The 16697-nt window shown below is 44.6% G+C and overlaps 1 protein-coding gene across 3 annotated transcripts in view; it reads left to right on the forward strand.

The window, feature by feature from the left end:
• Positions 1-16697, forward strand: part of RYR3 (ryanodine receptor 3) — a 547436-nt gene that overhangs the window by 386102 nt on the left and 144637 nt on the right. For all 3 annotated transcript variants that reach the window (XM_080659255.1, XM_080659256.1, XM_080659257.1), the window contains exons 39-43: positions 7207-7480; positions 9012-9126; positions 10631-10760; positions 12120-12223; positions 15134-15269. In XM_080659255.1, coding sequence (XP_080515381.1) covers positions 7207-7480; positions 9012-9126; positions 10631-10760; positions 12120-12223; positions 15134-15269 — 759 coding nt within the window. The remainder of the gene's footprint in view (positions 1-7206; positions 7481-9011; positions 9127-10630; positions 10761-12119; positions 12224-15133; positions 15270-16697) is intronic.

Raw genomic sequence — 16697 nt, forward strand, 5'->3', positions numbered from 1 at the left:
AGTATCTCTTCCATTAGATCATCTCAGCCATCCCTTCAAAAGCCTCTCTTAACTTCATGATAGAGCTTTCTCTGCCCTGCTTCTTCAGTCTCCATGCAATGTAGACCTAGTCTAAAAATATACAAACTTTAGATAAAGGACCATTGGGGAAAAATAAGAGATCTTATATTTCTCTTCTCTAATTTCTTTTGAATGTAAGTATTACTCTAGATGTTGTACCTTCTAAGAAGTATCTTATTTCTTAAGAAAATGGTATTACCCATTATTTTTTTATACTTTATTTCTCATTAAATGCTCCTAGTTTCCCCTAAGTAGGCCACTGTGAGTAATGATTGTGTCTTGAAATAGTTTTGTGTAGGGTACTTGACTCGGTACTTAACAGAAAATACCCTTTGATTCATAAGCTAATTTGGAAGGGTCATACTGGACGTAACTCAGCTACTGAGCTGAAGACAGGAAAGGACCTGTGAATAAGGTCTGTCCTGAGGCCTAGATACACTGACTCCTGAGCAAAGTCTTCTGGAGTGGACAGTCTGGTTTCCAGTATGAATGAGAGTAAAGTCATTGCGGAAGGGTCAGCTAATGTCAGTAGCAAAGGATTAGGATTAAGTGTCCATCCAGGCAGTAGTGTACCTTTCTCTGTGTGCCCCATTTCATTACACTGTCTGCAGAACAGGCTGAAGAAGGCCACACAGCCTCTGTGTGCAAAGTACCTGGCTCCCCCCTTGCTCTGAAGATGACTGATCTTAAACCCAAAAAGAAGATGAAAGTATTTAGGGCCCCTCAGGCTGGTGGAAAGCCCTCTAGTGATGAATGAATAATGACTAGGGCCCTTGCTGACTGCCAGAATTCAGCTTTCAAAATAATGGTTCTTTAATCCTCTCTTTATTTCTTATTGTGAGATGTCTCACCTTTTTATGTTCACATTTACCCTACCTCCCATCCAGAAACAAACACAGAAATCTTCCTAAGCTTTTGCTCTCGAGGCTCATGTCTCAGTTACTTGATTGGAGTCACACAGCCTCATGGAACAGTTTCCTCTTAGTGGAGGGAAAGCGTTGCCTTTCAGCCATGGCCATCCCTCAGCAGAGACCTTGTTACACAGATCAGTGGTTCCCAAATCTTTTGGTCTCAAGACCCCTTTACATGCTTAAAAATTTTCGAAGACCTCTAAAAGATTTTGTTTATGTGGATTGTACCTATCAATAATACTGAATTTGAATTTAAAACAGAGATTTTTAAACAAGTGTTAATTCATTTTAAAAAATAATAAAAAAACATTATCCTATATAATAAAAGCCTAGGTGGCATCACGCCCTTGTGTGATATCATCACAAGATGGCCAACAGGGGAGGACAGTTGTGGGTGATCAGGCCAGCAAGGGAGGGCAGTTGGGAGCGAACAGGCCAGCAGGGGAAGGCAGTTGGGGGCAACCGGACCTGCAGGGGAGGACAGTTGTGGGCAAGCATGCTGGCAGGGGAGGGCAGTTGGGGACCATCAGGCCAGCAGGGGAGGGCAGTTGAGAGTGAACAGGCCAGCAGGGGAGGGCAGTTGGGGGCAACTGGGCCTGCAGGGGAGGGCAGTTGGGTGCGACCAGGCCTGCAGGGGAGGGCAGTTGTGGGCAACCAGGCCTGCAGGGGAGGGCAGTTGTGGGCGAGCAGGCCAGCAGGGGAGGGCAGTTGGGGGCCATCAGGCCGGCAGGGAGGGCAGTTGGGGGCGACCAGGCTGGCAGGGGATGATAGTTAGGTGCGATCAGGCTGGCAGGGAAGGCAGTTTTGGGGGGAACCAGGCCTGCAAGGGAGGGGAGTTGGGGGCAACCAGGCATGCAGGGGAGGGCAGTTAGGGGCAAGCAGGCCTGCAGGGGAGGGCAGTTAGGGGTGACCAGGCCAGCAGGGGAGGGCAGTTGGGGGCTACCAGGCCTTCAGGGGAGGGCAGTTGGGTGCGACCAGGCCTGCAAGGGAGGGCAGTTGTGGGCGAGCAGGCCGGCAGGGGAGGGCAGTTGGGGGCCATCAGGCTGGCAGGGGAGAGCAGTTGGGGGCGACCAGGCTGGCAGGGGAGGGCGGTTTGGGGGGAACCAGGCCTACAGGGGAAGGGAGTTGGGGGCAATCGGGCTGGCAGGGAAGCAGTTAGGCTTCAATCAGGCTGGCAGGGGGGCAGTTAGGAGGCGATTAGGCTGGCAGGTAGAAGCAGTTAGGGGAAATCAGGCAAGCAGGCGAGCGGTTAGGAGCCAGCAGTCCCGGATTGTGAGAGGGATGTCCAACTGTCGATTTAGGCAGTCAGACATCCCCCAAGGGGTCCCAAATTGGAGAGGGTGCAGTCTGGGCTGAGGGACACCCCCCTCCCATGCACAAATTTTGTGCACTAGGCCTCTAGTGTTACATAAAGAACATATTTTTATAAAAACAACTAAAACTTTTACTACAAAAACAATGATAAGAAGAGTGACATTGGTTTGGATTTTTTATATGTCTCTTATGTGTGACTTAATAGAAGATAGTTGGATTCTTACACCTGATTAAAGAGTAGGAAGAAAATCGACCTCAAACAGATATATCATTAGAAAAGGGAATGTTTTAATAGCTTTTTTAGATAATTGTGGAAATTCTCCTTTAATACTATAGAAAAACTCAACAAGTATAATCTCTCCCCTTCGCCTTTGTTCAAAACTGTCTTATATACCCAATGTTGCCTCACTGTCTTTGGACTTTTCTTGGAATTATCATGCCTATGTGAATTCCCCATGCATACATATTAAACTTTGATTTTCTCCTCTTTAAAAATAAAAGTCAACCAATAGTAGTTTCTCAAAAGTTAATTGCCTTGTGGAATCTAGAGTCATATTAAAGAAATTCTTCTACTTGGTTACATGAAAATGCATTGGTCTGCCTTGCATGTTGAATGGATGTTCTACCCATGAATGATTTTGTAAGTAACATGATGCATTGGTCATTGGGAAATTATTGGTTCACCAAGTTATGCAAAGCTTCCAAATGTCAACATATTTATATTATGAAATGTTTTAAAATTACATTTGTTAATAACAATTTAATAAGAAAAGTATTTAAGTATTGGGAAACTGTCAAACTCACAATGGCAGATAAACTTTTTCCAAAATTCTAGTTTTCACTTGAAAACTCAAGTTATATCAGAGAAACAGATGCTGTCATTGGTTTTCCATGAAGTGATAGACTCACTTCTTTCATTTTTAAGAAAATTATATTTCATGAAGCAAGTGGCTAGTTTAGTTTGCAGCTCAATCACACAAGTTCTTTTCCTCAAGGAAACCACCGCCATTTGACATGGAGAAGTGCTTCAGCATACTTCCTCCCATTTTGTCATATGGGGTATTAAAAAGATACATACTCAAAAGTTTATTATTAATAAAATTAAAAATTGTTTATATCTTATTAAGAATATTCTTAAGAGAAACTGGGCATTTTCCTGGGGATGTGGCAGTAAAGAATAGAGTTTGGTGCCACTGACTTGATTCATGCTAAGACACGAGAAGTTTTACCCACCATTGCTTTTGCATCATCAGAACAGCTATCAACACAATAAAAAAGGCAAATAATGCCTTTGAATTATTATGGAAGTATATTTGGCCTTACAAGCTGCATAAAGGATCTTGGTTACCTCAAGGGTCTGTGGACCACAATTTTTATCACTGCTGTATAGATAGCAGTTAACCTATATAAAGCTCGCAATATGTGCCCGACATGGTTATAAGCATTAACTATTTTAATCCTCAAATGTGCAGATACATGGAGAGCCTACTAGCTTCTGATATTGATGCTGCTCTGCCACTGGATCTTGGAAGCTAATTAAAATCTGAGGAATTTTCAGTAGCATACCTGCCAGGGGTGTAGAGCTCCATTTTCACAGTTTCAGAGTGTTTACCAGCCTTGGGCAAACTACGGCCCGCGGTCCGGATCCGGCTGTTCTATCCGGTTCTCTTGCTCTCCCCTCCGCTCCTTTACTTTGAATTTATATTAGTTCACACAAACACTCCATCCATGCTTTTGTTCCAGCCCTCCGGTCCAGTTTAAGAACCCATTGTGGCCCTCGAGTCAAAAAGTTTGCCCACCCCTGGTCTAGACCCTTAGAAATTCATTGATTCAACCTAGGTTTGCTTGGTGGGTGCTAGGTCTCTAGCACGTGTCAGGCCACAAAATATATTGCTTTTCAGGGGTCTTGGGAATGTTTCCTTACACACACACACACACAGTTTTCTTCCCATTTCTTTCTTTCATATTCTTTCGCACACTTTCTGGACCTCAGTCTCACATCTGGAAAGCCTGACCAATAAGAATAGCCTTCAGTGTCATGCCTTCAATGAATTACATCTGTCCATCAGTAACACAACAGTGATGAATCTTGCTTTTTCTGTTGTGATCTTGAGGTCACATTATGTTTTTAACTGAGCTTTGTTCCCACTCATATTTATTTATCCCATTCTCTTATTCTTACCTTGAAGGACAAAGAACCTATGGGTGATCCCCACTCCATCTTTTCAGGCAATAGGGCTATTTCCTTCCCCATTTGCTCTCAAGTGAGATATTTTGCCATAAATGTTCCATTTTCTAGACTATACATATTGATTTGGATTTTTAAGGCATTGTGAGGCTAAGAGCTCACCCAAATCCTGAATTAATCTGAAAGCCAGGTTGAGTAAAAGCTAGTATTTATTTGGTTTCATTTTAACTCTAAATGCCCTGTTGAAAAGAGGATGTACCTAGATTGATTGACAGTTCTGATTGTTGTTTCTCAAGTGTGGCAGGGACTGTGATGATGTGTATTATCTCTGCAGAGAATTTGCTTGTTAGTGCTGAGACTATAATTCTTTCAGCCCAAAATGTAGGCTAAAAGGGGAATTGTACTTACAGGACTAAAAAACTTACGTTGGGTCCAAGAGTGTTTATGTTTTTGTCTCGCTTTCATTCCTTACTGTGAATAGTAACTAGGAGAAAGGAACTTCTACATTTGGCTACTGAGGAAACAACCTCATGAGAGGAACCCAGTCTAGCCCATAAATAACTTTTTCCCCCAGGGGCCTCAGATATTATCTAACCTAACAGCTATTAGTCAGCAATCCCTGCCTAGTGAGATCTCTTAGGAACATCTTTTCACTGTACTCTCTGCCTTCAGTATCCTTTTTTTAAGTTTTTCAGCTTATGTCTCCCATTTGAGCCTAAAATACCCACAGTGTTGATAGACACAGTGGTAAGTTAAATTAATCCTTTACATCTAGATCTCTTCTGGAGCTCTATTTTTATATCCTTCTGATGAGCCAAGACTGGATGTAGAGCAGACACCTGCCATATATAGTGTATGGAGGTAGAAAACTAGACTATTAGAGATGGCACAGGCAATGAAGCACCCGTCTGAGTTTATTCCCAGTCCTTTCACTGGTAGTCTGTGTGACCTTCATTGTCCCCTGAGCTCTGCCTTTATTCCCAGGTCTGAATTCAGGCTCTTGGTGCCATTCACACCTTGCAGAAATGTGATAGGCAGAGCCAGACTTAGATGGAATTATGATTTAAAAGCAGCACTTCTCACCTCTGTCACGGCACTTTGTGGGAGTATGTCTGGCATGGGGAGGGGTGAGCAGTGCCTACCCAACCATTCTGGTAGGGGCCCTTCTGCTCTCTCCTTCTGCTCAGTTCTCCCTCACCCTTCTGATCATCCTCCCACACCAATGTCAATCAGCACTTTTCAGGGCCATTTAGTTCAACCTCTGAAGGTCCCACAGCTGATTTGAGTCCCACTTCAGCAATTTTTCCTTTACTTGTACAACCAGTGGTATTTCTGTGCACTAGTATGAGCCCTGAGAAATTCCAAATTCAAAGTCTACTGGTCTTTCTCTCTTGGTGCTTGTAAAAGTAGTCCACGATACAGTGCCTGCTAACTCCTGCTGAGATTGGGCAGCACAGTGTAGGATGTGATGGTCAGCTGTCCAAATGCAAAGCCTTTAGGCCTGACAGAGTATTCTTATCTACTTCACTCCATTTTCTAATGTATCTGTATGTTTATATTGTCCTTTACAATTCTTGAATCAATGGCATGGCCTAATCAGTTTGTGGTCTGTGGTATCTTTTAAATATGTGAAGGTAGTGCCTATAGTGGAGAAATTGCAATGCTTAAGATTGCTTTACTCTAAAGAGGCAGCACCAACATCTTCTTCTCATGCCTTAATCCACCAGAACTTATCACTCCCCACTCTATCCCATGGCACTTGCACATGCCCCATTTTAGTATTTATTACACGATGTTATCTATATATATAAAAGCCTAAACTACTGGCCTACTGGCCAGTAGCTATGATGCGCACTGACCACTAGGGAGCAGATGCTCAACGCAGGAGCAGAAACCACAGGCATGGAAACATGGAACAGACTGATGAATATCAGAGGGAAGAGAGGAGGGAGAGCGGTAAGAGATTAACCAAAGATCTTAATTGGATTGTTTGGTTTTTGGTGGTAGGTTGTATGAATCTTTTATATTTTGGATATTAACCCCTTGTCAGAGCTGTTGTTTGCAAATATCTCCTCCCATTGAATTGGTTGCCTTTTCATTTTGTTGATGGTTTCTTTTGCTATGCATAAGCTTTTTAGTTATATATAGTCCCATTCATTTTTTTTTTTATTTGCCTTTACTTCCTTTGCCTTTGGGCTCAAATTCATAAAATTCTCTCTAAGACCAAATTCTATAAGTTTAGTACCTATGTCTTCTTCTATGTAATTTATTGTTTCAGGTCTTATTTTTAGGTCTTTGATCCATTTTGAGTTAATTTTTGTATATGGGGACAAACAGTAGTCTAGTTTCATTTTTTTGCATGTGGCTTTACAATTTTCTCAGCACCATATATTAAAGAGGCTTTCTTTTCTCCATTGTATGTTTTTGGCTCCTTTGTCAAAAATTATTTTTCCATATACACATGGGTTTATTTCTGGGCTCCTAATTCTGTTCCATTGGTCTGTGTGTCTGTTTTTCTGCCAATACCATGCTGTTTTTATTATAGTCACTTTGTAGTATAATTTAAAGTAAGGTAGTATGATACCTCCAGCTTTGTTCTAAAAAAAAAAAAAAAGAATTTGTTAACCTTGATCAGCTGATGATGTGTCTTATGATTGAATAAAGTAGCTGAGGTACACAGCTCTCCCTGAGCTGGGATGGCCACAGTACTGGTCCTTTCTATTGTCCTTCTAGCGACACTGAAGGAACTTATCTCACAGACAATGATCCGCTGGGCCCAGGAGGACCAGATCCAGGATGCAGACCTAATCCGGATGATGTTCAACCTCCTCCAGAGGCAGTACGACAGCATAGGGCAGCTGCTGCAGGCCCTGCGGAAGACCTACACCATCAGCCAGGCCTCCGTGAGTGACACCATCAACCTGCTGGCTGCCCTCGGCCAGATTCGCTGCCTCCTCAGCGTCAGAATGGGCAAGGAAGAAGAGCTGCTCATGATCAATGGGCTGGGGTAGGTCATTCATGGTAAAGTGCAAGTCTCAGAAGAACAGCACTTGGGAAAACTGGTTTACCTTGCTGTACAGATGCTCCAGAGTCAAATCATATACCATCTCTGTGTGCCCCTCCTTCAAGCACCCCTGTGGGATTACATCCTTGCCACAGCAGTCACCTTTCATAACCTGTCAGACCAGGCTACCTGCTAATCAGAGTGAAGGGACATTGCCAGAATAAGTGGAGAGGAGTCTTGAATAAAAACAGTTATTTAGCTTGAATCTGATGCAAATAGTCTCAGGGAAGCACTGAAAAAATTTAGAGAAAGAAACAGTGTGTTCAACCCAATAAGAGAGACACCTTTTGAGCCTATCTGCTTGTGACTAGAAAACTTCTGGGACTTCCCTCTGAAACATTACTACACCTTTCTTTCTCAGGACTATCCTTGAGTGTCATTTTTGTCAGTTCTACAATACCTTTTCCCATAACAATAGCTTGTGTCTCATCCTTAGAAGCCATGTTGTCAAAAAGATAGCATTTTAGACATTAAAAAGACCTCCTTTACTTGGGTAACATAGCACGCCCATTTTGCAGATGAGAAAATGAAAGCCTAAATAGGTTCACTGACCAGCTCACAGTATCACTTTATTAAAATCAAGAACTAGAACTGCAGCCCGCTGTTGACTGTTCCATCCCACCACTCTTGAGCCTTTATCACCAGGGCCCAGGGCAGGGACTGTGAGGATACCAGATGGGGTGGGGGAATGCGTGCATTCCTCAAACTCATTTCCAAAGAAGAGTCTTCCCGTAGAAATGAAGAGACTTTATGGAAAGACAGAAAAGCTACTGAATCAGCCTCTCCCTCAGCCCTTGCAGTAGACATAGCAGCAATAAAAGTTGCTGGTGTCTCCTCTTAGTGGCTGCAACACTGGGGTGGGATGGGTAACCCCTGCCAGACATCACACAGCCAAGTCACCAGCTGCTCCAGTTCTCAGATTTGCCTGCAGCTTTATTTTGTGAATTTCTGTTAAATGACTTAAAAACATAATTCCTTTTACATTTTGTTGTTGATAATTTACATTGGATTCTGAGGACCGCTGTCCTCATTGTTATCTAATACACAATTGTCCTAAGAAAAGGGTACAGCCCTGTGGTTAAGAAAACTGAAGTACATAGAGACATAGACATAAGGACAACAGTAGAAAAAAAATAGTACCTGGAGGAAGGGAAATTCAGTGATGTAGGCTGCCAAAAAATTATTACAAGTACAAAGACCAAGGAGCCACTGCTTACTATGTCATTAGAAGGAAATGTTTCAAAGAGAGAAAGCAAGTGTTTACTAGAGATAAAAGAGCACAGACTATTCCTATCAGTTAAAAACACACCCCACACACGTTCCCACTGACCTAGTGCCTTCTTACTATATTTTCAGCCTGTCCCATTTACACTGTTTCACCCTTAATGTGTGTGCATTTGTGTGTTCCCATCCCTGAATTTCCATAGCATTGAAGTAAGCACGAGCTGACATCTCTCTCTGGTCCTTACCCTAGGGACATAATGAACAACAAGGTGTTTTACCAGCACCCCAACCTCATGCGCGTCCTCGGCATGCATGAGACGGTGATGGAGGTGATGGTGAACGTGCTGGGTGCAGAGAAATCTCAGGTAATGCCGAACTTGACCCCTGAGCAGGGACACAGGAGGCAACCTGCTTGCAGCCACATAGCTGGAGCCCATTGATTCAGTTACTCTTCCCAGGGAGAGGGAGGGGTGTACACACTGCCAGGAAGGAGCCCACAGGTGGACGATGCTGCTCAGTGGCCTCCAGCCAGAGCGAGAGCTTCAGCCTCGGAAGCTCGGGCTCTTTTCTCACTTGTTCCACTGGCTTTCAGCTGCTCTGTGTACGGTCTCTGCAGCCCCACCCCCTCCCAGCTGGAATTCCTCTTGGTCCACTTAGGAGCCTGGTGTGTCCTGTGCTGTGTCAGCAGATGGCTGTTTTAAAGGAGAACAAGATCTTAGTAACGATCCTGACGGCATCCCCTCGGGAGTGTGCGGGTTTCCTCTGTGAGCCACGTTCCTGAGGATGTCCTGACCAGTCCCCATAAGGTGCCCACTGTCAGGAGGCGCTGCTGCTGGCAAGGAGGAAGGAGGAAATAGGGCCTAACTTGTCTGAGGTCCTCCTCAGTCAGATAGTTTCTGAAAGCAGAAGATGGGGTATGTTTTCAAAAATATGTTGGAAATTTTAGAAAGCTGAGGTCCTAGGAAAGTGGTCCCGCTGGTATTGAGAGGCAGGGTGTGACAGAAGAACAGATGCCAAGCTCACTTGCTCCCATCTGCGCTCTTGGGAAAGTAGATTCTCTCCAAAAGATCCTTGAGCAAAGGTTCGGTGCCTGAAGCAGGTGTCAGAATATTGCTTCTTTGAGCACCTCCATGTTTCTAATGGGGGAAACAAGGGCTTCCTAGGATCCTGAGTGAGGTTAACTCTGACACCATTTACTGAGCACTATTGGATCAAAACTAAGACATGGCCAGGCCCTGGAGATGCTAATTACTTTGATCAGCAGAGAAGCCAAACACAGTCAACAGTAATAGAAGATGGCATCTCAGTGCTAAATTGTGTGAATCCAGTTACAAGGGCTATAGGAGCTCATAGGAGAGAAGGACAGAACTAGTTGGGGAAGACTCACAGACTGAGAAGGTGATGCCTTGAGGCTTCTACAACTGGAGGACCAGCCTTTACCCAGAGGACTCAGGTTTGACCTAGCGCTGGGCCTCATTTGTCTATGATCACCCATCTCCCTCCTGAAATTTCCTATCACAGTTCTGTCCACCCCCTTCCTAGTTAGAAACAATAGTCTGGTGTGGAGTCGTGCAATTTCACGTGGCATCTGAGGATGACTGCGATTCTTGTTTGATGTCTGTTTCCTTTGAGAAAGATATTTCAGGAACTATAACTTGCTGTCAGTATTTTTGGAAGCCTCTCCTGAGGTGTATACTCTCTGTCTCTCTTCTGAATAAGTCTTGGCACAAGCTGGAGGTAAGGAGAAAATTTATTTTCCCAAACTGTTCACAGCTTGCCAGACTTCAACCTAGGACTCTTTGAAGTCAGACTTTCCAGAAAGACCTCATGATAGATTCTTTCCCTGACACTTCCTACTTCTCCCTACAGATCGCTTTTCCAAAGATGGTGGCTAGCTGTTGCCGCTTCCTTTGCTATTTCTGTCGAATTAGCCGGCAGAATCAGAAGGCCATGTTTGAGCACCTGAGTTACCTGCTGGAGAATAGCAGTGTTGGCCTAGGTATGTCACGTTGTAACTTCCACATTGGGGCTCAGAGGTGACACTCCCCCTGCTGACCACTTACTCAGAAGGTGAAAGGAAAGAAGCCACATGCATTCTTGGGGATTATTTTTAATATTTTTTATTGATTTCAGAGAGGAGAGGGAGAAAGAGAGATAGAAACATCAATGATGAGAGTGAATCATTGATTAGCTGCCTTTTGCATGCCCCACACTGGGGATCAAGCCTGCAATCCAGGCATGTGCCCTGATCAGAAATCGAACCGTGACCTCCTGGTTCATATGTTGATGCTCAACCACTGAGCAATACCAGCCAGGCTCTGTGGGATTTTTTTAATAGGAAAATGACCCCTGCCTGGTCTAAAAACAAGTGAAATAATGAGTCCATGTCTCTGTTCTCCAACGAGTAGGGATGTTGCTCCCAGCCAGCACTGGTGACAGGTTTGTGGGCATAGTCATACAGTTTTACCTCCTCTCTCTTGGGACCAGGTTTATAAAGTGCTGCCTGGAATTGCGGATACAGTCTGGGGACACAGCTCCTCCAGCCCACTCAGTGGACCACGAAGCAGTGCTAATGAGACCAAGGTCATGGATGCAGTCCCTTCCTGGCAGGCTGGCTGTAGGCGGCATGCCTGTCCTATCAGCCAACCAGCCAGTGCTTTCCGTAGCTGCAAGGTGGATAAACAATGTGAACCCACCACCACCACAAGAAAAGCAGCATGAAACACGTGCCTCACTCAATGTTCTGTACATAAACCAAATGACTCAGATACACACATCTGTGCACGTGAAATCTGAAGTTTCAGGCTTCTAATTTATCAACTGCAACCTCAGGCTACCGACCTTTTTGTAAAATGCCACCTGAAGGTTTTCTTAATTCTGGCCTAAGGACCAGACAAAGAAAAACCAGACAACATTGGTGACCTGATAACTATATGAGCAAATGCTGTTTGAGGCTATTTTTAAATTCTAGGTGGTGGCTCCAGAAATGGCCAAGTCACTTGAGCTTAGCTGTTCAAGCAACATCTGCGTCTGTGGGGTGATCATCAAATGAGGGCCCCAGGAAGTTTCATGCTAGAAAAGCACTTGAAAATACATGGTCCCAGTTGATCCCATGAACTGATTTTCCAGCTTAATCTGTACTCAATCAGTAATGGCGGGAGGGGGGTGGGTGTTGAAAGGAGAGGGAGGATGGAGAAAATAGAGCTGTTCTTAAATTGGGCAGTAGGTCCCCTCAGAGAACAGTGACCTGAGCCAGATTTAGTGTTTGCTGTCCTCTGCTGGCCAGTTGTGTGCACTGCAGGCTCAGCTCAGCAAGCGGTGTTCTCTTGGTCCCTTTTTCTCTTTCCTCCTTCCTCAGCCTCCCCATCGATGAGGGGATCCACTCCGCTAGATGTGGCCGCTTCCTCCGTGATGGACAACAACGAGTTAGCACTGGGCTTAGAGGAACCAGACCTCGAAAAGGTACCTGGCCCTGGGGAGGCACTGTGCTTGCTCTTTCCTGCGTACAGTGCAGCCAAGCCAAGCAGCTGCAGACCAAAGGCTCGGTGGTTCCATCAGAACCTCCTTCACCCTCAGTGAAAAGGGGTGGAATGTGAGTAGCTGGCAGCGCATGATAGTCAGGAGCAGAGCGTCTCCCGTGGGCAAAGATTACCAACCTCATAGGCATGGTATGTGGACATTTGTGTACGTGAGGCCCAGCCTCACGGGTCCACATGAAACACTACCAGGCACCTGTGGTTTCTGATCAAGTTCTGGGTCCTCAGGTTTATACTCACATACCAGAAAGACATAAAGGAAACCAATGCTACACATGACCCGTCCACGTACAAATAAGACAGAACTGAGCTGCCCACGCTGGGACCATAAACTGCGCCTCTGGTGGTGGTGGCTGGGGCTGACTCACCCAACCTCTCCCCGCCCCATTCTGGGACTGTTTCCTTGACCCAGCAGCTGACAAGAGTCACAGTGTGTTCTCTGAGTGTGGGGAAGAGCATCCTAGTGAGTGGGGCCGGGGGGAGGGGGGTGGAGCGGCACGAGTCAGAGGGCATCCCCTGAGTGGTGAGTTTGGAAGCGCATGACAGAGCAACTCCTAACCCCGGCAAGGGGATCAAGAAGGAGACTCAGAAAGTGGTGAGCTGAGGGGTGAGTAGGAGCTAATCATCCACGTGCCAGGAGTGTTTGAGGTTCAGAGAGGAGAGCATGGTGGTCCTGAGCATCGGGGAGCTGTCTATGACAAGAGCACAGAGTGTGTGGGGGGAGTGAGAGATGAGGGAGAGGAAGGAATTGGACTTTATGCTACCATCACAATTAATAACAGAAGTGCACGCCCTACAGAATCCCTGCTTGCCAGACCCCACTCTGAATCACCTCACGTGAGCCTTGGAACACGCCGTCTTATTATTGCCCCCAGTGACAGGAGAGGAAACTGAGGCAGAGAGAGATTAGGCAGCATCTTCAATGTCGTGGCACTTGTAAGTATTGTCAGAGCCAGGCTTCAAAAGTATCTGGGCCCAGGGGCCATGCTCTAGTGAAATGACAGGGCCTCACTATAGAGCCAGGAGGAATGGAACCACTGGAGGTCTTCAAGCAGAGGAGCAACGCCACACAATTTGCATTTTAGCACAGCCTGGTTTCAATAAGAAGTGATTAGAACAGAAATAAAATAACCCCATATACACACACATTCAAATGCTGTGCCACAGTGCCACGTACATCCACGGTCTCTGCCTCTGATGAAACAGACTTCACTCGAACTCTGTTATTCATACATTTAAACGGTAATAAATAGCAGTGTTTTAGGTGGTGAGGTGAAAACTGGCGCCTGTATAAAAAGGTAGCTAATGGTTCTCTTACAGCCAGACAGGGCTACAAGGTTTAGTGCTCAGTTCCCCTCCTCAGCCATATTCATCTTTTCAAATGACACTGCTCAACAAAGACCCCGAGCATCTCTTGAAGGATGATGATATGATAAATGGAGGCCCGGAGGCTGGGAGAGGGGAGAACCAGGGACTTAGGAAAATCTGTAAAGGGGATGATGAGGTGTGCTGCCCCCTTTCAAGTGGTTCCAGCAGCTTAGCACAGTGCACAGACTTTGTTTAGACCACTATTGGGAAATTTCCCAAGCTTGTTCCTGGGAGAGATACAGAAAGGGCCAATAAATGCTGCAGTTCCTTCCTTCTTTTGAACACAGCAGAAATTAGGTCCCTTAAGACTGAACGACAGCAACAACAAGAACACACACACACACACACACACACACACACACACACACACAAGCATTTATTTTAGGGGCCAGTGAAATGCCTGGTACCTGTAATCCTGAAAACTCTGCCTAATTCCTGCCTTGATTGATGTTTTTCCTGACATTTTAAAGGCCAAATCAAATCTAAGCTCCAAACAGAATAGTTTCCTTATTGGTTTAAGAAGGACAATACTTTCTTACTGAGTTTTGACTTCAATTCATTATTCTTGCAAACTGAGTTCAAGTTTTTGACATCAGAAAATACATTATTCACTTGACAGACATTTATTGAGCACCTAATATGATCCAGACCTTGGGGATTTTTCCTTTGTATTAAATTTGTTCAGGTGACATTGGTTAAAGACCCTGGGGTTGAAAAATAAAAAAGACACCATTCCTGACTAGGAGGGTTTTGCAGTCCCATAAATTTTCCTCTTCCCCCTGTATACATAAAATATCCAAGGTTATATTAGAATAACAACTGAATTTCAAGAAAATGTCTATTTGCCAGGCTTTTGCTTGACACCTTCTAAAAGTGGGCAGGTTCTAATATTCTACATGATCACAGAGCTGAGATCTTATGGTAAGTGTCTGGTAACCTGGAAGCAAAAAGAACACTACCAGTCCTAATCTATAACTGGCTGCAGCCTCTTTACGCCAACCTTCATTTCTTGGCTTTTCCCTTGGATAACTGTTGTTGATGCAGAACTTGAGTAGAGACCCCTGATTAGTCAAGGGCCCACTGAGAGTTGACCAGTGACTGGATATTTGGTCATGAAATACCATGGCCAAGTGTACATGGCCAGCCTAGATCCACCACTGTCTCCCCAGGTGTGCCCTAGGTAGGCCTATTTTTAAAAGGCGGCTCCCTCGTGCCAGAACAGGGAAAACCAGGGAATGGATAGCACATGGTGTTCTCAGACATAAGGGTGATCATCAGTCATGTTGATTACTTGAAAACAAAAATGAATTGGAGGTTCTGGCTTCAAATCTACTAAATTACTTGCTTTAAAAGTTTTGGGCTCTCTCTAGCTTTTAGGGAAATGAAAGCCTTCTGGTCCCAGAATTGCACAGTACTTAAGCTATTTTGTAAAAACATTGGACACTTACTTTTGTACTGTTCTTGGCAGGTGGTGACTTACTTGGCAGGCTGTGGCCTCCAGAGCTGCCCCTTGCTGCTGGCCAAAGGATACCCTGACGTCGGCTGGAACCCCATTGAAGGGGAGCGGTACCTGTCCTTCCTGAGGTTTGCCGTCTTCGTGAACAGTGAGTCCCAAGGGTTCTATGCCTTTTAGACCTAAGATGGCACAGTTGTGGGTAAATATGGGAAAAGAAGATCCTTTGCATTACTTCTTATCCATAAAGATGATAGATACCTACAGGCAGGTGGCAGTTGGTGGAAAGATATCAGGGAGAATCAGGCCAGACGAGGACTAAGAGAAGCATCCAATGGACTGAGTACTCAGTTCAAGTACCAGATGCAGCAAGAAACTTACTGTGTGGGCTTGGGCTTATCAGCTCTGTGTATTTCTTCTCCTATCAGTAAAAGAGGGACTTTTAATATCTTCATCTTACTAGTTCACAGAGTTAAATACAGAGATGCCTCCAGATCCTTAGACTATTAGATGTATGGATGGATAGATGGATAGATGGAATGATGGCTAATGAATAAATTAATTAATAGAAATCAAGAATAACTGAATAGCTATAAAAGGTACCTAACTCCATAGAGAAACAAATTGCTATAGCAACCCTAAATATTATTCTTCTTGGTGCAAATCACCTCCCATATTTAGTGAATTCCAAGTCTACAAAAATTTTGTACTTGGCCTAGCCTATAATGTGCTGAGTATTGTATAAAATAAGTGGACTGCTTTCTTGAAAATATACCTTGTCTTCCAAGATTCTGTTATAATACTAATTCACTTGTTTTAACATTATAGTTATGATCATTCTTCCTTCTCCCAGTTTGGTCTTGCAGGCTAATAAATCCAGCTGGGCTGATTAAGTGATTAAAAAAGGAATTGCAGCTAATAAGCAATCATAACAGTTGTTTTAAGTATGATAATTTACCTCAAAATATATTGACATGATATGACCATTATATTTCAACTAGAGTCCTGGTGCATGAATTCATGCATGGGTGGGGTCTGGCTGGCCCACCCTGATGGGGGCTGATCAGGGCCAGGCCAGCGGGGGAGAGGGGATGCGGGAGGTTGGCCAGCCCTGCCTCTCTTGGGGGGAGGGGGGAGCAATATGGGGTGGAGCCAGCTGGGGTTGGGGGGGGGGGGGAATGGGCTGGCAGGGCCCTGATCAGGCCAGTTGGCCACTGCAGAGTGCATCATAGTGACCGGTCATTCCAGTTGCTTGGCTTTTATATGTATAGATGTTATTTTCTCGTTTCTCTTCACCTCCATCTCATGTGCTTACCTTCCTACACTGTAATATACTCTATTCTTAATATTTGAATGATTTCCATTTGCCTATTTTTCCCTTTTTCTGCTTGGGTCACAGATTTTGAGATGTGTGTGTTTTGTTCCCCTGGATCTCATCTAGCCCAGTTCTTAATCACCTGTATTTGCTTCTCTCTGTCCCTATCTGTTCATCACCAGAATTGCTGAATTCCATTTTCTTTGAGACTAGTTTCAGAATAGCCTCTATGTCTGTTCTACTTCCTATCCAAGTGATCACATG

This window comes from Plecotus auritus (genome assembly GCF_963455305.1).
Source record: "Plecotus auritus genome assembly, chromosome: 1".
Taxonomy (NCBI): domain Eukaryota; kingdom Metazoa; phylum Chordata; class Mammalia; order Chiroptera; family Vespertilionidae; genus Plecotus; species Plecotus auritus.